We start from the raw sequence: 27,730 nt of genomic DNA, 5'->3' as shown, positions 1-27,730 counted from the left end.
TATGGATGGCTGGATGGCTGGATGGCTGGCTCAATGGATGGATTTACATGTATGGCTACATGTAAATGTATCTATGCATATTTCTGTTTATCAGTTCTTTCTCTGGAGGTGGATAGTATCTTTCTTTAAAGGTCCTCTGTAATAGATTTCCATGTTTTTCTACAATCAGCTGGCTCAATCCACTATGATGGATGCAGCTCCTTCTTAGAAGTTTAGAAATCAAGGAGAAAACTGCTTGCTATGGACAAGATCTCAATGCAGAACAAAGCAGACTATGGTCACTTTTTAAAAATTTCTTTGGTTTTTCCTTTCTTTCTCGTGATTTGTTTTCTCTCCCCTTAGTTCTAATTCCTCTTTCACATCATGACTCATATGGAATTATTTTAAACATGATTGTACATATAAAACTTTTCCCAGATTGTTTGCTGCTATAGAGAGGGGGGAGAGGAGTGAGGGGAGAGAAATGTGGGACTCAGAAATTTCCAAATGGACAAATGTTGAAAAATCACTACTGCATGTCACTGGAAAAAGAAAATAAATTGAATAAATAAATAAACAAACTTAACCAGCTCATCATTTCTTACAGAAATTATATACCACAACTTGTTTAACCATTCCCTCACTTTCCAGTTCTTTGTCCCCACAAAGAGGACTACTATAAATATTTTAGAACAATTAGCTTCTAATCTCCTTTGGAAATAGGCCTAATAGTGGTATTGCTGGGTCCAAGGGTATATAGTTTTGTTTCATTTTATTTTGTTTGTTTTGGGGGGGGGGGGGTGGTGAGGCAATGGGGTTAGGTGACTTGACCAAAGTCACACAGTTGGTAAGTATGAAGTGTCTAAAATTGGATTTCTACTCAAGTCCTCCAAACTGCAGGGCTGGTGCTATCCACTGCCACCTAGGTGTCCCAATGATATACACAGTTTTATAACTCTGGGCTGAATTTCAGATTGCTCTCCAAAATGATTGGATCAGTTTACAGCAGGCAATGAGTGGCTCAATTTTTCCATATCCTTTCCAATATTTGTCACTTTCCCCTTCTATCATTTTAGCCAATCTAATAGGTACATAGTGATATCAAAGTAGCTTTAATTTGTATTCCTATAATCAATAGTGAATCAGAGCATTTTTTTGACTATATAGTTTTTGATTTCTTCATCAAAATTCTACTTGTTCATATCCTTTCATCATTTCTCTATTGGGGAATGGCTCCTATTCCTATAAATTTGACAAAATTCTTTATCTATTTGAGAGGGTTTTTAAAAAATACAAACAACTAGGGGATCTAGGGCAGGTTTCTTCAAAGCTGTTCCTGAGGGGGCAGAGCCTGGCACTGAGGTGGCTAGGGCCTGTTGGGTATCTGGGCCACTTGCAATGACACAGGCCCCATCAGAGACTAGGGTCTCCCAGGGCCTCCCCGGGGCTCCATGTGACCTAGATCCGGCAGGCTCGGTTGAAGTTTACCACTGCCCCCACTTCCCACTCCAGCACCATGCCTTCCTGCCCTTCGCTTGATCCGAGTTCCTGGAGATTCCAGGCCTGCCCCCCGCATCACCCTGGCTCACACCAACACTTACCTGAAGAACATCAACAACAACGACTAGGATGATGGGAACCACGAGTCCCCGAGGCCCACAGCCTTTCTAGTGACAAGCGAAGCCCTTGGACCTTCAAGGGCCTTCCAAAGTTATTGATTGACAGGGAAGGCAGCTAATCAGGTACCAGGGTCTCAGGGATTGTGGGAAGAATGTGACAAGAGGGATCCTATCGCAGGACTCAGGCCCCGAGGAGGCGGCTCACTCTGCTTAGGTTCCTCCGAGACCCAGCCCTCTTCTAGCCCCAGTCCTGTTTTTGAATCTAAATGTACTTATTTCTCAATCCAATCACATGCAAGGGCATTTTTCAAGATACATTTTGGGGTCAACTGTTGGGTTCTACATTTCCCTCCCCCCGCTCCCCTTGACAGGGAGCAGAAATTCGATATAGGCTATATATGGATAACTGTTAAACATCCTTTACTCATTAGTTATGCTGTGAAAGAAGAATCAGAACAAAAGAAAACAAAACCCATGAGCTCTGGCTCCATTTTACTACTCAAGGCCAGGAGCACCTCTCAGAGAGGAAAGGGGAAAGTGAGGCACACAGCCACCAAAAACCTAATTGCCCCTGTCCCAGCTCAGTTCTTTCACAAGCTTCCCGTGTCCTTCATTCCCTTCCCAGTTTCCACTGTTCCTTCTCTTCCAATTTCTCCCTCCAGCACCAAGTCACTACCAGTACATTCCTTCTCTGTCCACCAAAGATGAATCAAAGACATCTAGGTAGCAGGTCTGAGTGTAAGCCAGGAAGCAGAGGCCACAGGGCCCCACTCTGAAGAGTTAAACATGGAAATTCATCCACCAGTTCTGCTCTAAGGGCTGAAGGTGAGTAGCAACCCCAAGCAAGGTTTCAGCCATGAAGGCTTCCTTCCAACATTATCTGTGGGTCAGATGGCTACCAGGCTGCCTCCCAGATCATTTTCCTCACTGCATACTGCATGGGATGAATGCTGGGGAAGGTTGAGATGAAGGGATGAAAAGCTGAGAGGTTTCAATGTTTCTTAGGTAGTACCAGAGAGATTGCTGCTCAAGTACAAGCTGCCAGGTCGACCCTGGCCCACACTAGGTTGGGTAAGGAGGCCAGAGCCCCGTTCAAAACTGATTAGCTTTCCAAATGACCCTGACCATTTGGGGGACTGGGAAGATGAAGTTTAAGTGAAACCAGGAAAGGAGCATCAGTTCCCAAGGGATAAACCAAATCAACCAATTTGAGTCAGCTTCCCATCACCTTGTGCTTCCTTCACCCTCACCAGAGCCCCCAAGCCCTCTCTGAGTTCTCCATTAACATGCTCCCAGAACATCAGACATCTCCCAAATCTCCCCCACCCCATTTTTAAAGAAAACCCCATGACCAAACCAAAGACTTCTTTGTATACCAGTCATTTGTCCCTTTCTATTAGCAAGGAGCATTCAGAATGGACTGTACTTGTAGCTATGATGTAACTCCTTTTGCATCATTTTATTTTATTTTATTTTATTTTATTTTATTTTATTTTATTTTATTTAGGTTTTTGCAAGGCAAATGGGGTTAAGTGGCTTGCCCAAGGCCACACAGCTAGGTCATTATTAAGTATCTGAGACCGGATTTGAACCCAGGTCCTCCTGACTCCAGGGCAGGTGCTCTATCCACTGCACCACCTAGCCGCCCCTTTGCATCATTTTCTAAGAAAAAAGATAAAATTTGTAGTGAATTAAAGCATTCTACAATATATACTATAGAAACTTGATATACCCTAAACCCTTGATTTTGATTACAGATACTTTTTCTTAACTTTGGCTTGCCCATCACTTTAGAGCTCAACAGGGAAGTCTCCCTACTGGTGCCTTCCCCACCCCACAAGGAGGGATGCCTTTAAGAAGCGGGAGAAACACCTAAGAAAGGAAGTCTGTGCAGGTCCTTGGGACAAAGCAGACTGCTTTTCTAATGTGGATAAACCTCCTAATTCCTCTCTTTTGGGAGGAAGCTATAGCATATGAACTTCGAAGATAAAAGCACAAACATGAATGCTGAAAACGATCTTTGCATGTTGTTGGAAAAAATAACGAATTTTAAATTAAAAGAGGCACAATTGGCTTTCTCCAAGTAAGGCATTAAATGAAAGAGGAATGGAGTGTGGAAATAAGGAGTCTTACTGAGTTGTGAAATGGAGTATTGGACTTGGGAACTGGGGAGATGTGAATTCAAATCCTGCCTCAGACAGTTATTAGTGGTGTGACTGGGTAAGTCACTAGCAACACCTGTGAAAAATGTAAACCGGCATCCTAATACCTACCTCCATGGTAAAGCTCATGTAAGATGACAGATCATGTGAAGGGCTTTGTAAACCTTAACAATGAGACCTAAATGCTCACTTGGAGCCACAAACTTTGGTGATGGGGTGGGGAGAGGGATGACTGCATGAATATTGTGAGTATGGCTATAGTGATATTTAAACAGAATAAAAGATGCAAAAGTCTTTTGTTCCTGCCCTAAGTCAATGATCATTTGAAGACAATTCAGAATAGTAGTAATGAAAAGGAAAGGGTTAACAACAGGCTAGATGTAGGAAGAGAAGGGGGGGCTTCAGTCACATGACCAAGGGTCAGTCAGCTCTGGGGTTCCACTGGTCTTCATTCAATTGCAGCAACCATTAGCATACGATCCAATGAATACCTGTTCTCTGCCACACACACCCCCCCAAGCCTTGGGTGAGATCATGGAGACCTAAGAAGGACAAGGCCAGCTTTCTTCTCTGGGTTTCTGGCATCCAATACATGCTTCTTTCCTTCCAATGCCACCTGCTTTGGTTGCTGGATCTGAACCTCTTCTTCATCTTGGGGTATCTTAGAGCAGTTGACATGGAGAGGACACAGCACCAATTACTAGATGAGAATTCATTCCTCCTAATCCTTTGAGCTATTAGGAAGCCAACTCTACCACAGCCTCCCAAGGCAGGAAAGTAGAGGACAAGAGGAAGGCTCCAGATAAAGCCTGGGCCTCCCTTGTGGTGCTACTGACATTGGTATAGCGCTGGAAGCATCTCCCTGAACTAAGAAAGCCGCCCTTCATGGAGCTTATAGCTGTGAAAAGAAGTCATAGCTCAGAAAGGGAAAGTGATCAGGCCCTGGCAGCAGCACTTAGTGTCAGACAAAGGCAGGAGCTGGTCTCCGCTCTCTCCGCTCCCTGCTTTATCTGCTCTGACTTTCAGCCTCCTTCCAAATCTCAGGATCTTCATCTCAAATGCCTTTCCATTGTCTGATTCCTGCTCTAGGAAAGGCAACACGGTAAAACATATTCAACTTGCAGTCAAGAGCTGCTTCAGAGTCTCCCTCAGACATTTAGTAGCCGAGTGAACCTGGACAAGTCATTTCACCTCAGTTTCCTCAACTCTAAAGAGAGTCAATGAGCTCAAAGGTCTTGGCCAGCTTGGAACTTGGAATCCTAGGAAACATCCATATTTTAGTCTTCCTGGCTTCTAGGACCCCAATTCTCATTCATAAGGTGATCCTCAATTCCTCTCTGAGGCTACCTAGGGAGAATGGACTTCAGAGAACACCTAGTATATCACATGAAATGGTCAGTCAGCCTCCACTCAGACCCCCAAGCCCTGACCCTAGCCCTCACACTAGCTGGAGACAGTCCATTCCACACTGGGGCAGCTTTAACCAGGAGTTCTCCCTCATATTGTGCCTCCTACCACATTACTTTCAGATACGTCACATGACAGGCCTTCGTATATCCCCACCCCAAGTCCTCTTTTCCTCACTAATTCCTTCCAAGGATGCATAGACATTACCAGGTGAATCACGGGGCCCAAGTCACTCAGAAGGCAAAGAACAGCGCTAGTCTCCTTCCAAGTCCAGCCCACCCCATCCTCTCCATTCCTCTAAACCTAAGAGATCTTCCTTAGCTTCCTCACTCTCAGTCCGCAATGGGGCCTCACCTTGCTTATCAGCTGATTAAATCATGTTGGACCTTCCTTCTATACTACCCTCTCTCTTTCAAGACACCAAGCTCACTTCATTTGAAACCCTCCTCCCATTACCACTTCTGGTGAGTCTTTAGGGGTCCTTTCCAAGTTCTGTTGGCCTTCTCACTATTCCATTTGCATTGCATCTATTCCCTTCCCCCCCCCCCAAAAAAAACAATACTCTCTCAATTTCATCTTAAAAGCCTATTAAGTAAAAAGCATAGGACTTTTAAAATCAGCATAAGTTCCCTCTCCAACCCCCCACCCCAATCTGCTAAGGATCATCCACACCAACAGTCTCCTCCTCTTCCTGGTGGCAGAGACTACTGCGATAGTGGTAAGCATGAAAAGGGCATGTGAACATGTCTATGGCTTGGTAGGGCAGCAAATTTACAGATCCAAACTCCTACTTGCTATGAGTCTCCCTTCTGCAGGGCACCCCAAAACAAAACAGGAGGACTTGATAGGTTTGCTTCACAGTGGTTTAATATGAACAGAAGTTGGGCAGGCCATTGACTGAGAGAAGATTGAACAGTGTTGCTGAATGGACCCCCCAAGTCAGGATATATACACAGCAGACTCTCAGCACCTGTGCATGCTGAAGGAATATCTTACAAAATACAGAACAGAAGCTACAGCTCAAAAAAGGAAGCCGATTTCAACAACAACAACAACAACATTAGCAAGGTGGGAAAGGGAACAGAGCCTCTCTCTGGGAGCTTCTCCTGGGCACAGCCTCTGTCCTAGGGGCACTTCAGCCTCCAGACAGGCTCCCAATCCTTCCACACTCCAAGATCAAGCTACTCATCTCTTCCCCCAACATCCTGCTTTCCTGTTGTTGCTTCTTCCTACTCTCTTGCCCTGGTCAGACAACAGGCCCCCCTCCCAGCCCAAAGCCCAGGATAGCCCCTAGCCCTAAGAACCAGCTTTGTAGCAAGCCAGCTGCTGTCCCCGGCCTAGCTTCAAGAGGAATCACTGGTTTATGAAGAGCCAGGACCAGAAAGCTCAATAACCCTGTGACCCAAGTAGGGGATGGGAAGACAGCTCTTGGCCCCCCCACCCCCACTCCATTATTTGTTCAAGTAGCCCTTTGGGAACAAAAAGTGGAAAGAAGAATGGGAAGGAGTCCTTTCTGGCCACTTGGAGCTTCCTAGACACCTAGGCACCATCACCCAAGAGCCACCAAGGCTGCAAGGCAGCCCACCCTTGCAGGGAGATTTCAGGAAGAGTTACTGACTCTCCACTGGTCAATTAAGGATGGACGGTGAAAAGCCAGCCAAGAACAGGAAGCAGCTGGGGGCCTTGAGAGGGGTAGAAAGACAAGGGGAACCCCTCTGCTTCCCCAGAAGTTTCTTGAGACTCTGAGGCAGCTAAGTATGATGAACCCAGCAAATCCCCCAACCTGGATGCTTGGCTTCTGGGTGGATGACTGCCCCAGACATCAACCTAAGAGGGATGAAGGGAATCAAGAAAATGAAGACCTAAGGGAGGAATAGAGCAAACTGGGAGAGCCCATGAGAGTCGCCCATCCCACAACAGGGTAAAAGGAAGGTTCCATGCAGGTAGAAGGGGCAGAGTTGCTTCCTGCTCAGAGTTCCAGGTTAAACTTTTGAGTGGGGAACCTCCCTTAGACTCACAGCATCGCTGACCTGTTTGGCCATTGAAGCACCCTTGTTGCCCAAGAGGAAGCCCAAGCAGGTGCCTCTTAGTCCAATTCCTGACCCCCCTCCCCCGAAAAGCCCAGGATCTCTGCCCGCAGCTTCCCACCTCTCCTTAGAGAGGAAGATCTTAGAAGAGTGCCCACAAAATGGCCAAGTGCCAGAGAGAACGATGGCAGACAGACAGTCAGGCCAGGGGATGACAGCCACTGCAGATCAAGAGAGAGAGAGGCTTAGTGTAAAAATCAGTGTCATTTTGCCAGGAAGGTGGAAGGCAGGTGGCCAGAGGGCTTTCCTATTGGCGCACCTTCCCAGGGACGTAGTTCCTGTCAATTGTCTCCTCCTGCAGGAACATATGTAGGCAGCGCTCGTTCTGAGCCAATGGATGCCCCGCGATTCTGTAAGGGAACCAAGATGGCCCACGTCAGTAATGAAGGCAAGAGAGACCCAGAACCAGCACCAAAGGCAAAGAACAGGGCTGAGGTAGCCTTACTGAGGTAGTGCTTCATACAGACCTCCAAAAGCTCTAAAGACCTCTACTTTAGTAGGACTAGCTAAGTTGGGGTGAGATAATTTCACAGATTATAGCTAACATGCACCACCTGTAGAGGTCCTAGGGATGAGAGGACCTGGAGGTTTGGGACTAATCTTCCCAGTGGATGAAATGGCCCCCCACTTCCAGTTCGACCTACACCAGAACCAACCAATATAGCACTGATTAAGAACATAGAACAGAGGAAGGGGTGGGTGGGAAAGGAATAGTCAGAGGCATCAAGGCATCAGCTCACTTGTTAATAAACTGTTCGAGGCCCTGCCTCCTCTCCTCGATGAAAGATTCTTCGAAAATGCCTTCATCTCCTCGGAAGGGGAGCTGCCGCTTCAAGGCCTTCCCGGGTAGTGGGGGTACCACAATCTGTGGGCAGATGTCAAACATCAACCCCTGGAGGATGTGGAACAACAACAGGGCCCAGGACCCACCACGTCCCACAGCCAGGGTCTCAGGAAAGCTAAGGATACAAGCATGTGTTCACAAGAGGGACTCTGACCAATGAATGGTCTTGCATCTGATTCTGGCATTAAGGGACTTCTGTGGAAGGGCAAGGGTGTTCTTCATGACAGCGCACCAAAACATTAGAGAATGGTCCCTGACACCCTTCAATGATCAGTTTGAGATACAACATCCAGCGATGGTGGGCCTAGCCTCACACTAAAGTTACCCCTTTGAAGAGTCCAGTGGGGGTTGTCCAGTGGTGCCCACCCTTCCCAGGTTTGGTTTCCACAGGGGAGGGTGTTTGGGGGTCGGCCACACCTTACTGTCCCGCTCCAGTTCATTCTTTAGCCACTCAAAGTCACTGTAGCGTCGCCGAACACATGACTCCTTCAGCTTGAAGATAGGTAGGTTTGTCTGTAGGGAAAGGAGGAATGAAAGAGGAGAGGAGGAAGGAACTCTCAGTCCATCCTCACACAGATATTATGGCGTCTCAGGCCGGGATAGGTTTTGATCAGCTCTGGGTTCCTGGCTCCCTTCTCAGAGGCTCAAAGTAAAAATGCTAAGCCTTGGTCATGCCCAGGCTGGACCATACTTGGGTCTTAGAAATGTCCTGAATGGAGCAGGAATTTTAACTCAACAGAGCAATGACCACCCTACCTGCCAGCCAGCAAAATTGCCCCAACCCCATCTTCTCTAGGCAACCTCTCTAGACTCCTCTAGCAGCCATCACTGGCCTCTTTGAAACTTTCACACTAGTTGGGTTGCCCCAACCAATTCAACCCCTTAGAGAATACAATATTACACCATCTTCACTGCTGTGCCATGTGGTGGCCTTCTCCTCAATTACACCGTTAAATCTCTAGATGGCAGAGAACACAGTTTCCCCTCCAGGGAGCTTTGGTGGCACCTACAGGAATGCTGATAATGTAGTGGGAGTTCAAAAACTAGGTAGACTGACTGCCCATACCGTGCCCTAGGTAACAACTGGGTTGGGCTTCTCCTCTGCTCTGAAAACACCAGGAGGAACAGCTCAGAAGCCAACTCTTTCTATGGATTGTTCTGTACCATACTGACCAGCCTGGTCCTGATCCTAAACATGCAAAAGTTCCTCGGGGATCAGCAAGGGCTGAAGAAAAGAAAGAAACAAGTATTAAGCACTTACTATCTTCTGGTCAGTATGCTAAATGCTTTACCCAGATGATTTCATTTGATCGTCACCACCACCCTGAGAGGCAGGTGCCAGTATTATCCTCATGTTGGGAAAACTGAGGGAGTTAGAGGTGAAGTGAACTTGCCAATGTCTGAAGCTGGATTTGAATTTGGGCTTGCTGATTCTTTGCCTCTCTTTGCACTGTGGTGTCCCTGACTGGGTGACTAATTTATAGGTCATGGGCAGAAATAGCTACATGAGATAGCTGGGTTTCCCATCAACCAAATTAGGGCAAAATGTGGAACTTAGAAGACTCTGTTTCTATCCCTTTTCCCTAGCCCCCTATAGCTGTAACAGTATCCAGGAATCTTACTTCAGGACTCCCTTTCCTCTTAGCCTGGAGCTTGGGCAGCTGGGTTGTATAGTGGTTAGAGTACCAGCTCTGGAGTCAGGAGGACCTGAGTTCAAATTTGGCCTCAGACACTAGACATTTCTTAGATGTGGGACCCTGGACAAGTCACTAACCCTGATTACCTCACATCCAGGGCCATCTCCAATTTTCCTGATTCCTATCTGACCCTGGAGCCAGATGGCTCCACAGGAGAAAGTGAGACTAGTGACTTAGTACAGCCCCCCCTCCACTCCAACCCATTTCACTTGCTTATCATGGTGTCACCTCCCTGATGTCATGGTCTTCTTCAAGAATGAAGGACCAAAACCTCAGCAGCAGCAGCCTATCATGCTTCCAAAAAGGAACTTTGGAATCTGTGAGGCTGGAGGGTCAGCTTCTAGTCACTAGGGTGCCATCTCAGGGCAAAGAGAGCAGAATGGGAGAGAGGCACATATGAAGAATTGTTTTATTATTTGAAACTTTTCTACAAAGAGGTGGTGGTGTTTTGTTTTTTTTTAACTCACCACCTAGTAACCCTCTAAGTAAAAATGACTCAGTACTTAGGCCACAGCCTAATTCTCTTGTACCTTCTTACTTGGGAAATGAGCTGAGAAATTCTGGTAGATTCCTGAATATTAATTAGGATGCCAGAAGAGGTGCCAGCAGGAGAACTAAGAAAAAGGCAAAAACGCTGCAAGGAGCCTGCCAATCTCCAGGTAGCAATGTGCAGACTTCCTCTGACTGAGAAATGACATCTCCTTTGCCTACTTGTCTAAGAAAAGGTCATTTCCTCTCAGGACTAACCTCTGAATCAGATGACAAAAATAAACTCCCATTTTCTGTTTAAGTAGAGATGCTCCTTAAGCTAAACTGTTGTCTGTCTGGGCCACGGATGCTCTCCATAAAAGCCAAGGGCAAGGAGAGACACAAAGCTGGAGGTCACACTAGAGTGGGTATTTGATAATTTCCATTTCCTCAGAGTTGGCACTAGACCCTCCATGGTACTAGGCCACCCCTTAGTACAAAGTTGCTGCAGATCTTCTCCAGATTCTGTGCTGCCTCCAAGAAATGTCTTACAAGAGTATTCAGAACTGACTAGAAAGAAAAGTGGATTTGACCTAGTGGACTTGGCTGTCATCTGTATAGTTTTAGTTTCCTTATGCATATGGTCTTTGACATCCTTTCCAGGACTAAAATCTGTGAAGTTGGGATTCCTTCCTTGACCAAATGAGGAGAAATGGTGGCAGAAATATCCAGACTGTTTACAAAGAGGAAGGAGAAGGAGAAAAACCTTCCCTGTAGCATCAGCTGGTGACCTAATAAAAAGAAATGGTCAGTTCAACTACTTTGCTGCTCCCAAGAAATCCAAGTTGAATGCTATAGAACAAGCCATAGGGTAACAATAATCCTGTGAAGACCAATAGCTTTGAATGGCTTAGGAACTCTGGTGGACCCTGTGGAGTCAAATCGTTAGGGGGGACTCAGGAAGAAACACACTGCCGCACCCCCTACCCCCACTCCCTCCTGGGGAGCATTCAGAAGGGCAAGAGCTTGTTTGGACACAGCTAACAAGAGATTTGTTCTGCTTGACTGTACATTTTGGTGGAGTTGGGTGGAGGGAGAGAATTGGGACCTGAAAATAACTCAAAATAAAATGCCTGTCAATCTGGTTATTGATGGCTATAAATATCTGGGCTATAAGATAACTCCGAATACAATCACATTTACAACATTAAGAGGGTTCGGGCAGCCCAGAGTGTAAGAAGTGGAAATCAGCATTCTAGAAAGCAAGCACTTCAGTGCAAGTTTATACTGTGCGCCCCCCTCCCCAGAGTGATGAAAACTGAGGTGAATGGGGAGCTTTGGTACACGGGAGCTGCCCGTCCAGTCAAGGCCAACCCGTAGGGGAGAGGCCCCCCCCGGCAGGGCTAGGATAGAGCGTCACTGACTACACGTCCCTGAAATGCTCTTCTTCCGGAGAAGCCGAGCACTCACTAAGTCACAGGATACCAAATGGGCCCGGGCCAGATTCTCCAGGTCCCGAAGCTCTGAAAGCTGGGACTTCTGCCCTGGGCCGGCGGCCGACCCATTTTCAGGCTGTGGAGGGACTTTGTTTCCCCCTCGGCCACCAGGCCCGTAACCTGCTTCTGTATGGCACCGGGGCCTAGGGAAATGCGTAGGCTTTGGAAACGCTCGAATGCGGCCTCCCCAGCTAATTCGGGAGCCCCGCGTTGGGCCTCCTCCGCTCCTCCCTCCTGCCGGGAATGGGCATCAAGCCGGGAGCTCGGGCCCAGCCCCTCAGCTTGCTGAGCCTCAGTTTCCCGAGCCCTCCTCGATGACCTCGAACGGCCTGCCGGTTCTCACCCGGGATCTGCCGGGACCCAGCCGGCCTTGGGGGGTGGGGGGGTGCAAAGGCTCCAAAGGCCTTCAGGAAGGGTGGGCAGCAAGATGGCGCGGCGGCCCCCAAACTTTCTAGCCGCGCCGTCGGAGCCCTCCCAAGACTTCCTCGGGGCCCCGCCCCCTCCTCCGGGCTCCGGCCCCGACTCCCCGCCACCCTCGCCCCCTTCCGCTCCCTCGCGGGCACGCGGCGGGCGGCGCCTCGGGCCCGCGCTCGTGCCCGCCGCCGCGCCCGGAGCGGGGGGGGGGGGGGGGGGGGGCCGGCCCCGCGGTCCCGCGGTCCCGCCGGGCCCCGCCCCTGCAGGGGCGCGCGCCCGCGCGCGGCCGCCGGCGCTCCCCGCCCCTCCCCCTCCGCCGGGCCCGCACCCCGGGCCCCCGCTCACTCACCCGCATCCGGACCTCGTAGGTGGTAAAGCGCGCTCGGCCCACGCCCACCGTCTGCGGGTTGAAGATGTCGATCTCCAGGAAGTTGCTGGGCGGCCCGTAGGCGTCCGTCAGGTCCTGAGGCTTCGAGTTCAGGCGCCGAGTGTCCGCCACCGCCGCGTCCGACATCTTTCCGCACCCGCTCCCGGCGCGCGAGCCCGAGCGGCCCGGCGGGGGGGCGGGGGGAGGGGGGCGGGGGGAGGACGGGAGGGGACGGGGGGCGGAACGTGGGGGAGTGGGAGGAGATCCGCCGAGGGAGGAGGACGGCCAGGCCCGCCCCGCGGCCTCCTGACGGACGGGCCCGCCGACCAACCGACGGCGCCCTGCCGGCTCCGGCCCGCGACCACGGCGACGGCGCGCAGGCCCCGCCCCAGCGGCCGGCCCGGCGCCTCCGACGCGGCCCCGTCGCCGCCCGGCCCCTCCCGCTGGGAACTAGGACGCTTCCCGAGCGCGAGCGCGGGGCCTCTCGGTGCGCCGGGCTCCGCTGCGCGCCCCCCCCTCCCCGCCCCGGCCGAGCGCTCCCAACTCCTCTGGGAGGCCAGCTGCGCCCCGGTCCTCGGCCGCCGCCCACCCCCGACCCCCGGGCCGGCCCGGGGTCTTGGCCAAGGTCACCCAGCAGATCCGCGGGGCGGTCCCCAGCCCAGATCGCAGACCTCGGCTGCGCGGCTGCCGCATACCGGGCTGAGAGCAGTGGCCGAAGGCGGCGGGAGACCCCGCGAGGGGCCCCTCCTCCGCCGGCGGGCACTCAGCGCTCCCAGCGCAGAGGCTCTTGGGATCCCCACTGGGAGTGAAGGGGCAGCCACGGGGGGCAGCTCAGCAGTGCCTTCTTTCTTCCTCCTAGTACTTTTACCCCCCCCCACCCGCCAGGTTTTAACTTTCGTTTTCCAAACTTGGAGTTGCCCGATTCCCTTCCTTTCCTTCCTCCCCACCCCCCACCCCCACGGAGAAGACAAGCCACGAGATGCAGGTTTACATGTGGAGTCATGCAACATATTTCCATAATAGCCATGTTGTCAAAGAAAATATTGAGCCATCCCCCCCATTAAAACAAGAAAAATAAAGGTTAAAAACATGCTTCCATGGATGTTCAGGAGTCACCCGCTCCTTTCTGTGGGAATGAAGGGCATTCTTCATCCGGACTGCTTCACACTTGGCTCGGATCGTTGAATTGCTGAGAAAAGCGAAGACACTCAAGCTGATCCCCTCAGGGATGGCTTTTTGACCATGCCTTTCTTTGTCTCGGTTCATATCAGTCTTTCCAGGTTCTTCTGAGAGCACCCTGCTCGTCATTTCTAGTACTATTCCATCCTAAACAATCACATTTCCTCAACCAGTCACCCCAATTTCGAAGTCCCTGCCACCAGAAAAGAGCTGCTATAAATAAATATCCTTTTTTGTTTTACATTTCTTTTGGGATACAGACCTAGTAAGTGGTATTACTAAATCAAAGGGTACACCCCTTTGAGCAGAGTTCCAAATTGCTCTACAGAATACTTCAACTCCATCCACAAAGCATGGGATGTCTCCTTTTTTCCTACATCCCTTCCAACATGTCATTTTCCTTTTTGTCCTATAGTTCCCATTTGCATTTCTCCAATCAACAGTAAATTACTCCGCATGTCTTTTGAGTGCAGAGGACCCACCACCTGCCCCCATGCTAAGGGCCACCCAGCAGAGAGAGACACAGAATTCATATGTGGAGCACCCAACTGGTTTACTCGAAATCTCGAGACTTACTCGGTACTTGCTGTGTGACCTTGCTTGAGTCACTTTCTGCCTCTGATCTGTTAGCAAGAAACTTACTTGCTGCCTCATTAGGTTGTACAGAGTCCCTAAAAAGCAATTTGCAAACTTGACCTCACTTTAGAAAGGTGGGTTTGTAGTTAAAGAGAAAGTTAGATTAGATAAAACCCTTTTGTCACGGTACTTCCAGCCCTGGGGGGGACAATCCCGGAAGGGGTGCTCTCTCTATTAAAGAGCTAAGTACTTTCTCCTTCTCCCAATATTTGCTCCATTGTGGTAAGAGAAAGTTTTTCCCACTTTCTAAGACCTCAAAGATCAATGATTACAAAAGAAGTTTAAAATGTAAATACACTACCCCAAGGTGATTAATGATTAAAAAAGAGAGAGAGAACCCAATAAACATCAAAATATTTGTAGAGAAATCAGTAGATCCCAGCGAGGTGATTTGGGATTGGATTTGGAGTCAGGAAGACCTGATTCAAATCTTTTTTTTTTTACTAATTTATTTATTTTCATCCAGGTGCACATGTATATTTTTAAGTTACAAAAATCTCCCTCCCCCTCCCTTCCCACCCCCTCCCCCCAGCGGTGAACAGTCAGGTTAACATTGTACATGCATGTCTTTGATAAACATGTTTACAGATTAATTATTTTCAGAATAAGGAATTAGGATTAAGGAAAGAGCTACAGAACATTTTTATAAAGTGTTCAGCAGATTCGGAAGGGCTGGTCTTTTTGTTTTGTTTCCTTTTTTCTTCCTCCTCATGGAGATAACATTGTTCGGAACCGATCTGATACGGTCATCCCAGCTCTCTGAACTGCCGACAGGAGCTGCTTCCATCAAGCTGGATCATCTCCCCATGTTGTTGTTGATGTGGACACTGTTCTCTTGGTTCTGCTCCCTTCGGTCACCATCAGATCCTGTAAGTCATTCCACACTTCCCTAAAGTCTGACCAGTTACGGTTTCTTATACAACAATAGTATTCCATGGTATTCATGTACTAACTTGTTCAGCCATTCCCCAATGGATGGGCATCTCCTCAGTTTCCAATTCGTTGCCACTACAAAGAGCTGCTAGGAATATTCTGAAACGTGTGGGACTTTTCCCTCTTTTAAATAATTTCTTCTGACTATAGAACTAAGATTGGAATTGCTGGGTCAAAGGGTATGAACAGCTTTATTGCTCTTTGGGCAGAGTTCTATATGGCTCTCCAGAAAGGGTAGATCTGTTCACAACTCCACCAGCAATGCATCAATGTCCCAGTCCTCCCACAACCTCTCCAAAGTGGATCATTTTCCCTTTTTCTCAGTTTGGCCAATCTGATGGGTGGGTGATCGACTCAATTCAAATCTTGCCTCAGATAAGTGATACTTGTGTGACCTTGGACAAGTCATTTCACTTCTGTTTGCCTCAGTCTCTTCATCTGTAGAGTGGGAATCATACTAATTCCTACCTCCCAAGGTTGGTATGAGGATTATTTAAGGTAATACATAGGGTGTATCTACATAGTAGGTACCATCTATGAGTGAGAAAACTTCAAATCCTTAATGATTACATTAAAACAACTTCAGAGTTGCCCTCCTACTCTTATAATGGCACAAGTGACTGAAAAGGGAAAACAACAATTGGAGGAGTTGAAGGAAAACAGGCACAAGAACGGATTGTGGTTGGAGCCCTAGAAAGCTCCACTCTAGAAAGCAATCTGGCACCATGTCCCCAAACATGCTAAAACCATCACTAATGATTAACAGAAAAGAAAGACCATAGGAAAAAATAGTAATAGTGTTATAACAAGAACTAAAAACTAAGGGGGGAGGGAGGTGCACCCATCAGTTGGGGAATGGCTAAATAGATTATGGTTGAAGATTGAAATAAAATATAATTGAGCCCTTAGGAATAGCAAAAAGTGTGGTTTGAGAGAAACTTGGGGAGCCTTGTCTGGTATGAACTAGAGCAGAGAACAATTTATACAGTAATGACATTGCGAAGACAAAACAACTTAGAAAGATCCAGGTTCCCAGGAAAAATAAAGCAGCAAGCTACTCCCCTTCCTGCAAAGAGACGACAGACATGAGGTGCACAATGAGATCTAAAAGACATTTTTGAATATGATCAATATTTGGGTTTGTTAGATTGGTCACAAGGATTTGGGGTTGTTGGGGGGTCCCAACTGGAGGAGTGGGGAAGAAAGTGCTTGTAAATTGAAAAAATATATAAAGTTATTTAAGAGAAAATATAGCTCATATAAAATCAAAATATATAAAACTTATTTTAAATAAATAAAATATAAATAGAATCTTCTCCTTCATTGACGTGTAAAGTGAACAAAAGAATCAATGAACATATATTGAACACCTCCATTCTTCCAAGAACTCTGCTAGGCTCTAGGGATACAAAGACAAAAGTGAGGTAGTCACTGCCCTCAAGGAACTGACCGGTTGCTTTAAAAACAAAACAAAACAAAACAAACAAAAAAAAAACAACTTGATTTTTTTTTTTGAGTTTCAAAAAACATGTAAAACATTTCCATATTAGCCGTGTTTCCAAAAAGAAAAAAAAATAAAGAATATGCTTCAATCTACACTCAGTGTTCATTAGTTTTCTATCTGAAAGTGAATAGCATTTTATCACCATGGGTCCTTTGGAATATTTTTGGATACTTGTTTGGTCAGAGCAGCTAAATCCATCTTAGCTGATCTTCACACAGTGTTGCTGTTACTGCCTGCAATGTTCTGGTTCTGCTCCCCTCACTTTGTGTCAGTTCATATAACCCTTCCCACTTTGTTTGTTTTTAATCATCCTACTCATCATTTCTTATAATGTTCCTTCATCATCAGACCCCCACAACTTATTCAGCCATTCTCTAATTGACAGAAATCCTCTTAATTTCCAATTTTTGTGCCACCATTAAAAGAGCAGCTGTAAATATTTTTGCATATTATATAGGTCCTTTCCCCTTTTCTTCCATCACTTTGAGATTTGCTGGGTCCAAGATTATATACGATTTTATAGCCTTTTGAGAAAAAATGGATAGAGCATTGATCTTGGAATCAGGAACTCTCATCTTTACTGAGTTTAAATCTGGCCTCAGATACTTACTAGCTGTGTGACCCTGGAAAAGTCCCTTCACCTTGTATACCTCCATTTCATCATCTGTGCAATGAGCTGGAGAAGGCAATGGCAACTCACAACAGGATCTTTGCCAAGAAAACCCAGATGGGGTCACAAAGACATTACTGAAAATGACTGTAACAAAACAGACAATAGCCCTTTTAGGCATAGTTCCAAATAGTTTTTCAGAATGGTCGGACCAGTACACAACTCCACCAGCAGTGCATTAGTGTCCTGATTTTTCCACATCCCCTTCAGCACTTGTCATTTTCCTTTGTGTCATGTTAACCACTCCTGTGGGTATGAAGTACTTACCTCAGAGCTGTTTTAGTTTGTATTTCTCTTATCAATGGTCATTTAGAGCATTTTTTCATATATTGCTAGCTTTGAATTTCTTCTTCTGAAAACTGCATGTTCATATCCTTTGACCAGTTCTCAACTGGGGAATAGTTCTTACTTTTTTTTTCTTTTTTAAAAAAATTATTATTGCAGACAGCCCAAAATTGTCCCTTATTGTTGCACTGATGGAATTAGTCCATCAAGGTAGATCATCGCCCCCATGTTTCTGTTAGGGTGTACAATGTTCTTCTGGTTCTGCTCATCTCACACAGCATCAGTTCATCCAGATCATTCCAGGCTTTCCTGAATTGCCATCCCTCCTGGTTTCTAATAGAACAATAGTGTTCCATGACACACATAGACCACAGTTTGCTAAGCCATTCCCCAACTGAAGGACATTCACTTGATTTCCAATTCTTTGCCACCACACACAGGGCTGCTATGAATATTTTTGTACAAGTGATTTTTTTTACCCTTTTTCATCATCTCTTCAGGGAATAGCCCCAGTAGTGGTATTGCTGGGTGGAAGGGGATGCACATTTTTGTTGCCCTTTGGGCATGAATAGCTCTTGATTTTACAAGTTTGACTCAGTTCCCTTATATTTAAGAAATAAGGCCTTTATCAGAGAGACTGGACATGAAAATTTCCAGGTTTCCTACTTTGTTCTTATTTTTGACTCTATTGGTTTTGTTTGTGCAAAACCTTTTTAATTTCATGTAATCCAGATTATCCCATAATTCTATCTCCTGATGGTTATAGACTCTTCTCCAATCCATAGAACTGACAGGTAAGTTTACCCATGATTCTAATAAGGGGAGGCAGCACATAAGGGACAGAGGACCAGGGAGGAGAGTTTGGTGTGATGCATCCCCAGGGATATAGAAAAGAGACTCCAAGAGGCAACCAATTGTCAGGCCCAGGCCAGAAGAAATGGTAACATCAGATTCTTTATTGTTCTCATAGTTAGAGCAAGAAGTGGGGAGGGGGTTGATGTAGGGGTTCCAATGTCCAGATGGTAAAATCCACAAACCCTGAGTATGGTTTTCTGGTGGGTAGGGTACAAAGCATGGTCTGGCCTGAAAAAAAGTGAGTTAGGGAAATTCTCACTCATTCATTCACTTACCTATTAGGTCAATTCAGCCCAAGGCTGGCATTTCCAGATTAATGACTCCCCAAAGTTGTAGGATACTGATATCAGAAAGACTAAGTAGGTGCTCAAGTAAGGGCCAAGAACCAAGGGCCAAGTGGATTTAAGAGGGACTTAAGGATATCTGTGCTAATTGTAACCGAATCATAGCTCCAGGATTGTCATGTCATTATCGTGTCAAGAAACAGCCCTACTGTGTTCCTCAGACAGCTCTGAGCTTCCTGTTCTTAAAAATGAGTGAGAGAGATTTAATAATTGCCTATTCTGTGTTATTCAAATCTTATTAACAGAGATTTCATTCTCCTGCCCCCGTTCATGCATCCTCAGGATGTGACAAACTGATGAACTCAATCCTTTGAGGCAGCTAGGTGGTACCACAGTGCACAGAGCCCTGGACCTGGAGTCAAGAGGATCTGATTTCAAATTCAGCCTCAAACCCTTCCTTATTTCCTAGCTGTGTGACCCTGGACAAGTTACAGCACCTGTTTGCCTCAGTTTTCTCAACTGTAAAATGAGGATAATAATAGGATCTATATCCCAGGGTTGTCGTGATGATCAAATGAAACAGTATTTATTAAATGTGAGGCACAAAAGAAACACATAGATAATTGTATTGTTTCTTCCTTCATTCATTCATTGTGGCAGGATCCAAACTGTGCTGAAAAAAGGCAGTCAATGTGTTAAAAATCTCTCTCTCTCTCTCTCTCTCTCTCACTCTCTCACACACACACACACACACACACACACACAGCCCAAAACCACCACTACCACCATGTAAAGAGGCATTCATTCTAAAATGTTGACCTCAGGGACAGGAAAACCTGGGTTCAAGTCTTGCTTTGTCTAAGAGGAGAAGGGAGTAGGTGATGCTAAACATGGTCCCAGCTCTCAGCATCTTAGGCAGTTTTGATGGACTTGATCCAAGGTCAATTACACTGGGTGTAATTGATCATGAACTAGCTGAGAGCAGGGCCTCCTGAGAGGTCAGGTACTTCAAAACAAAACAAAACAAAAAAAATATTTTGAGAACTATTTTCCAATATAATTGGTGTCCTTCGTAATCTCATGTATTATTATTTAATGCTTTAAAAATCAAGAAGTGATCCATGTCATAGCAAAAGTAAACTCCTGATCTAGACTATAGCCACTTTATTTTACAGATGTAGAAACTGAGGCACAATAAAGCAGTCACTTGCCCATGGGTCTCAGAAATGGCAAAGCCCAGACTAGATCAGAGGTTTTCTTCCTCCTGAAGCCAATGAGTTTTCCAGTGCTCCACTTGGCCCCCTAAGAACCTGTCTGATGTCTGACATCATTCTTTGGTTTTTCTGCCTCCTCCAGGCCCTACCGATTTTTCTCTCCCTTCGAGGTGCTCCCTAGTCTGACCTTTGATGATTCTCTAGTCCTTTGGTGTATGTTAGGTTCCCTCCCCTCCTCCTCCCCCTCTCACTCAAGGATAAGGACATTGTCTTAAACTTTCATTCAAATCCCATGTTTTGGAATGCAGGCTTGACTTCATGGGAGAATCCTTCAGCTAGTGAGGTACTGCTTCAGAACTTTTGTGACATAGTCATTCAGCCTCTGCTTCAATAGCTTCTGGGTCACTGGGAACTTATGGCCTCTCAGCCTTACTTCCCACCACCAGGCTTCCCACCAGGGGTAGTTCCTACTTGACCTTCCTGCAAGCCTTTAGCTTAGATCCAATCTGGGACAAGAAAATAACCTGGAGGTTTGAGGCAGACACCTGCTGCAGTTAGCAAGCTCCCCTAGGTTCTATGCCTCCCACTCTTTGTTGTTTGCTGTTTCAGTCCTGTCAGACCCTTCCTCACTCCACTTGGGGTTTTCTTGGCAAAGATACTGTTGTGGGTTGCTATTGCCTTCTCCAGTTCATTGGACAGGTAATGAAATGGAGGCAAATGGGGAAGTGCCTTGCCCAGGGTCACACAACTAGGAAGTGTTTGCAACTGGACTGGACCTCAGGGAGGCATCCTGAGTCCAGGGTCAGGGCTACTATAGTGACACCTAACTGCCCAGAATCCCACTTCTTACTCTACCTTTGGATTCCTGCTCCTCTGGTACCTGTCAGCTCGATTGTTGGGTTATGCTCCTGGGCTAGATTTGAATCCACCGGAGTCCAGGGCTCAGATTCTACCCTGGCTCCAATTCATTCAACAAATAGTGATCAAAATTACCAAAGAAATATAACCTATATCAAATTACTTACCATTTTAGGAAGAGTGGAGTGGGGGGCGGGGAATGAAACACTTGGAACTCAAAATCTTGTAAAAATAAAGGCTACAAATTATCTTTACTTATAATTGGGAAACATAAAATGCCTTAAAAAATGAAATAAACTAGCAATGTACTAGGGCTGGGGAGTGAGGGGGGACTCAGTGTAACAATCCTGCCCTCAGAGAGTTTATATTCTTGTTCAGTTTTCTCTTGCTGCCTCCTAGATGAACCATGACCGCAGATCCTTCCCATCTAGACGTTACTCTAGCTTGCCTGGTATGTCACTCAACTGTTTCTAGACAACTAGGTAACTAACCTTCAAGGATTCCTCCAACTCTATGATGAAAAAAAATATCCTTAGTTCATTGAGCTGTTTCATATGACTGAGTTTCCAGACTCTTCACTTTTATGATCACCTCCTGTACACACTTCAGTTTCTCAGAATGTTTCTTTAAAGTGTGCTGCCCAATGAAATCGTGCCTATCCTTTGATTCAACAATAGCACTACTAGGTCAATATCCCACAAAGATCATGAAAAAGGGTAAAAAGCCACATGTACAAAAGTATTCATTAGCAGCTCTTTTCATGGTGGCAAAGAATTGGAAATTGAGGGGATATCCATTCATTGGGGAATGACTGAACAAATTGTAATACATGAATGTGATGGAATGTTATTGTTCTATAATAAATCATGAGGACTTAGATCAATATGTATACCATGGAAATAATGTAAAGACTAACAGACTGCCTTCTGTGGGGAGTGGGGGGAGGGAAGTGAGATTAGAGGAAAAATTGAAAAAATTCAAAAGAAATCATGAGGGATGGGACTTCAGGAAAGCCTGGAAAGACTTAATGAACTGATGTTGAGTGAAATGAGCAGAACCAGAAGAACACTGTATACAGTAACAGCAGCATTGGGTGCTGGTCAACAAAGATGGACTTGTTCATTTCGGCAGTACAATCAATAATCAAAGGCAATTTTTTTAGGGTTTTTTTTTTGCAAGGCAATGGGGTTAAGTGGTTTGCCCAAGGCAGCTAGGTCATTATTAAAGTGTCTGAGATCAGATTTGAACCCAGGTACTCCTGACTCTAGGTCCAATGCTTTATCCACTGCGCCACCTAGCAGCCCCAATCAAAGGCAATTCTAAAAGACTCGTGATAGAACATGCCATCCATCTCCAGAGTTTAAATGTAGACCAAAGCTTGTTATCTTCAATTTTTTAAACTTGTCATATAGATTGTGTCATTTTTTTCTCTCTGTTGTTTTATTTTCTTCCATTTAGATTTGATTCTTCTTTCACAACATGATTAATATGGATCTATGTTTAGATAATTGTACATGTAGAGCTATATTAGATTCCTTTCTGTCAGGGGGAGGGGGGAGGGAAGGGAGGGAGGGAGAAAAATGTAAAACTCAAAACCTTGTAAAATGTGCTGCCCAGAACTAAAAAACAATATTCCAAATGTCATCTGTCCAGAGGACAGAATCATACCATGATTTCAGTTAACCTAGGCATTATATAGGTGTAGGAGTATGCTGGTAAATGTTTAACAACAGGATCACCAGGGGAAGAAAGTATACAGAATACACTTTTATGTTTGTTTGTTTGTTTGTTTGTTTGTTTGTTTTAGGGTTTTGCTAGGCAATGGGGTTAAGTGGCTTGCCCAAGGCCACACAGCTAGTTAATTATTACATGTCTGAGGCCAAATTTGAACTCACTCAGGCCCTCCTGACTCCAGGACTGGTGCTCTATCCACTGCACCACCTAGCCACCCCAGGATACACTTTTAAGGTTAATCCACATTATTACCATTTTCCCCATGATTATTAAATCCATACACAGAAAAGCCAACCTTGAACTGTCATACTGGATATTTCTGAGGGTTAAGTGCTTACAGTGAACAGTTCCTAACTGGTTCTGGAGTCAATTTGAGTGGGCTTTGGTACACTCCTGCACTAGGTACCTCTGAGAAAAGAATCCTAGAATGCAGAGTTGCAAGGTAGACTGTCATCCAATCAATCCCTGAACTGGCATTAATGACAAATGGCACAGTTAAAAATCTTGTTGTCAATAACTTACACTTGGTATACATACAAAACAACTGTGTGAAAGAGAATGAATAATTTCAAAACTTTTCTTGAATATTTCCATTTTTCAAATAATTAGACTAATTCACAGCTCCATCAACAGTGAATTTAGCATTCTTCTTTCCTGCATCCTGCCAACAAAGAAGTAGTTTCCATCTTTTACCATCTTTTCCAGTTTGATGAGCATGAGGTTTATTTTATATAGTTTTATCAGGTTTTCAATAGCACATTCACATTTTTAAATGGAATTAGTTTCTGAATATATGCCTTCCCCTCCTCTACCAGTCAAGTCATACCACAGATTAACACACACACACACACACACACACACACACACACACACACACACACAGACACACACAGATCTGAGTACAGTGAAACCAATCAGTGACCATGTTTGTCAGCAATGTTCCACATTCCTAGCCCCTTCCTTCTCCACTAAAAAAGAGAGAGCTCCATTTTCTCATCTCTTCTCCAGGGTCAAGCTTAGTCATCATAATTATACAGCCTCCGTGTTCATTTTATTGGTCTTTCTGTTTACATTGTAGACATTGTATATATTATTCCTCTGGTTAAACTTACCTCAGTCTTTAGCAGCTCATAGAAGTCCATCCAGGTTTTTCTGAATTCCTTATTTTTATTATTTCTTTTGGTACAACACGTTCCATTGTATCCATGCATTCCCATTTGTTTCACCATGTGATTTAAAACTCAGCTCTGGTTATTGCATTTCTCTGATTATAGTCATTTGGGGCCCTTTTAAAGATGGCTATTAATAGTTTATGCTTCTTAGTTTGAAGAACTATCTGCTCATATTCTTTGGTCTCTTACCTATTGAGCCATAGCTCTCAATTTTTAAAATTTGTGTAAATTCCTCTGAAATATTGAATGTCTGACCTTTGTCCAAAATGTTTTGGGTGAAGATCCTCCCCCTTCCTCACTCCTTATCTTTTCTTCTAGTTCTAGGTGGGGTGTGTGTGTGTGAAAGCTTCTAGTTTGGATGTGTTCAAAATAGCTGATTTAGCCTTCTGTTGAATTCTCAATGCTCTGACTGATTCTGGACTTCTTGGACAGTCAAGTGATAAACATTAGTTAGGCACCTACTGTGTGCCAAGCTCTGGAACCACAGCTCTACAAAAGAGAATGTTCATTTCTCTTCTAATTCATGAAGAGCATACCTTTTTATTTGTGTGCCTCATGTATCCTGTTGGAGTCTTGTAGCATGTGCTCACTGAAACCAGTTTTTCTCCAAATCACCTTCTAATTTTCCCAAAGATCATTTTGAGTAAAGAGAATGGTCTTTTCCCAAGAACTTCCCTCAGAATTTTCTTATTTGGGATTGATCAAAGAATAGGTCCCATTCCTTGTCTTTGCTTTTCCCTGAATCTCACTTAGCTAATCTATTCAACTGATGGACTTTTCTAATTTTCATCCAGTACCAGACAGTTTTAAAAATATTTTATTGATGCTCTTGTTAAAAATATTGATGTCGCTTTCCAATACAACTCCCTCACAACAAAGGAAATGCAATTAAACCGAATGAGACCATGGCTGATGATGACTCCTTGGCAACCATTTGATTATTACCAAGGCTGGGCAGTTTTTTCAAATGACTATTAACAAATTCTGTTTCCTCTTCTGAAAATCCTTTGTCCATATTCTTTGACCATGCAGCCATCATGTAACAGAATTATCACTGTGGCTTTTTTGACACTTTCCTCCATCCATCAAAGGTTATTATTTGTTACATTTGTCAGGGATATTTTCACAATCTCTTGTTTTTCTTTATCAAAAAGAAGCTATCTGGTTGACAATGTTCCTAGAACACATGGTGCTACTTTTTAAAAAAGCAACTGAAATCTCTAATAACAGGGGAATGGTTACATAAATTGTAATATTTTGCTACAATGGAATCAGCAAGAAGAAAGAAACTGGAAAGATTAAAGATTGAATGATGTGCTTTGCTGGAAACACTCCATCCTCCGAATCCTCCCCCCTCTTACATCAAATGGCCTTGATAGAACAAGTCAAAAATAATGAGATTAGCTTGACAAGACTCAAACTTACTAAAATTCATGTTAACTCCAAGCATTCCCTGCCGTTTTTCCCTAAGTACTCATGAACCATCTATTTAATATCTGTGCTAGGACTTTGCTAGGCTGCAAAGTCAAGGTGACTAATCTGTATAGTTGCCAACATTTGCTTTGTTTCCCATCTTTGAATATCAAGATATTTGCTCATCTTGAGTTTTCAAGAACCAGTCCTCAAAGGTTGCTCAATACTCATGTGCATTTTGGGGCTGGGTACCTTATGTTATGGTTCCTGCTGTCCTCAAGAATTGATTTGGAATAACTCTTCCTGGCTTCTTGTACCTAATTTGGTTTTTTGATTGCTTTTTCACAGTGCCTGTGTTTCCTTTTCAAGCTGAGAAACCATTCCCCTTGCTGACTTTGCTAGGCAACCATGTCAGGGTGACTAATCTGTAATTGCCAGGATCTACTTTGTTCCCCATCTTTGCAAATCAAGATAATATTTGCTCATCTTAAATTTTTAAGAACCATTCTTCAAAGATTGCTCACATGAATTTGAGGGTACCTTAAATTATAGTTTCTGCTGTCCTCCAGAACTTAATTCACTTGGAGTATCCCTCCCAAGCTTCTTAGATCTAATTTGGTTTTTGATTGCTTCTTTCCAATGGCTATGCTTGGGGCAGCTAGGTGGCACAATGGATAGAGCACCAGTCCTGGAGTCAGGAGTCCCTGAGTTCAAATCTGGCTTCAGACACTTCGTGATGACCTAGCTGTGTGGCCTTAACCCCATTGCCTTGCAAAAACCTAAAAAAAAAACCCAAAACTGAGATTACACCAAAATAGTTACAAAACATCCATAGCTTTTGTTGCATTTTTCAGCTTATATACTTCTTTTTTTTTTAGGTTTTTTTGCAAGGCAAATGGGGTTAAGTGACTTGCCCAAGGCCACACAGCTAATTATTAAGTGTCTGAGGCTGTACTTGAACTCGGGGACTCCTGGGCCAGTGTTCTATCCACTGCACCACCTAGCTGTCCCTCAGCTTATATACTTCTGAAGCCAAAGACCCATCTGTACAAAACTGGCCACACTATTTGTAACAGCAAAAGAAACAAGATGGAAACAATGTGCCCAATGTGACTAAATAATTTGTATATAATATCCTTCTGGTGCAAGTAAGGAGGAATACAAAACATACAAAATAACCTTGGAAATCAAAACTGAAGCAGAAAGCAAACTGTAACATAACTCATTATCAAGATAGTGGATGCTAGTGTTACTGTTACAGTTCATGTAGTACAGGTTGTCTTGTTTTTTCTTTTTTCTTTTCACCATACTAGCAAGAAAAGACTAGACTTATGTCATTCATGGCCACTCTTGGGTTATGTATTAAATTGGGGTTTTTTAATAAGTAGATTTTATTTTTTTATTTTGTTTTTTCTTTGACTTGTTTACAGGTTTTCCATGTCCTTGCTCATGTGATACTTGTTTCTTCTTTGCTTTTTCTTCATATATTTTAACATTAGTTGTGAATTGATGAAACTTTAGATAACATTTGCCAATTAAAAATTCACTTTTCCAAAAGGCTGAATGAGTCAAGGACAACTCCTTTCCTTGCACCTTCTTACTTCCCTGGAGATGGCCTCTCCCTCCTTTGTTCCTTTTCTTCCAAAAGGTAAAAAAAGCCTTTTTTGTTTTCTTTAATCCTTGTTTTGGAGCTTCTGGTACTTCCAGGCTCTGACATTCTACCTGGTCCTGCTCACTCTTCCAAATTCATCCTCAGTTTTTCACCCTTCCCTCTAGTTTTATTGTTGTTGTTCCCAATAAAATTCTCTACGGGGGCAGCTAGGTGGCGCAGTGGATAGAGCACCGGCCCTGGAGTCAGGAGTCACTGAGTTCAAATTTGACCTCAGACACTTCATAATGACCCAGCTGTGTGGCCTTGAGCAAGTCACTTAACCCCATTGCATTGCAAAAACCTAAAAAAAAAAATTAAAAAATAAAATCCTTTACATCTAGTCTCATCAGAGAGCATCCCGTGCAGCAGCATTGGTTTCTTTTTCCTTGTTGGGATCGATGGTGAATGTACAGGCAGACAAAACTTTTGCTTTTCAGACTCTCCCATCTCTTGTAAACGATATTCTCTCTTAGAATCTCTAACTATGGAACCTGCCAATCCTATAGGATTTTAGTGCTAGATGATCATTTTGGTTTGAAGAAACTGATGTCCAGGGATTGGGAGGGGAAGTTTTACTTTTTGAAATTGACTATCATGAAGTTCAGAGTATATGGCAGGCTCTGGAGAATGTTCCCAAGCCTTGCTATTTATGAACACCAGACAGATCAGCTTCGGGTTCAGCAAGCTGCTCCCCACTCCCCACAGACCCTAGCTAGCCCTAGCCTTCTAATCAGATCACACCCTCTGCTAGTTACCTAGCCAGCTCTACAACTTTACTGGGAGTGGTTGTTCCAGCTCTGGG

At 44.9% G+C, this 27,730-nt stretch overlaps 1 protein-coding gene across 1 annotated transcript; it reads right to left on the bottom strand.

The window, feature by feature from the left end:
• Nucleotides 1-6,012: 6,012 nt before the first annotated feature.
• SNX12 (sorting nexin 12) lies at nucleotides 6,013-12,725 on the bottom strand. Its single transcript, XM_074200359.1, has 5 exons — nucleotides 12,523-12,725; nucleotides 8,516-8,611; nucleotides 7,995-8,119; nucleotides 7,514-7,604; nucleotides 6,013-7,415 (listed from the first exon to the last, which is right to left on the bottom strand). The coding sequence occupies exons 1-5, from the start codon at nucleotides 12,685-12,687 to the stop codon at nucleotides 7,254-7,256; spliced, it is 639 nt and encodes a 212-aa protein (XP_074056460.1). The 5' UTR covers nucleotides 12,688-12,725; the 3' UTR covers nucleotides 6,013-7,253.
• Between the last annotated feature and the right edge of the window lie 15,005 nt (nucleotides 12,726-27,730).

The sequence above is a fragment of the Macrotis lagotis genome, chromosome X, assembly GCF_037893015.1.
Source record: "Macrotis lagotis isolate mMagLag1 chromosome X, bilby.v1.9.chrom.fasta, whole genome shotgun sequence".
NCBI lineage: Eukaryota > Metazoa > Chordata > Mammalia > Peramelemorphia > Peramelidae > Macrotis > Macrotis lagotis.
The sequence above is the reverse complement of the archived record's forward strand: the minus strand, read 5'-3'. Positions and strand labels throughout refer to the sequence as shown.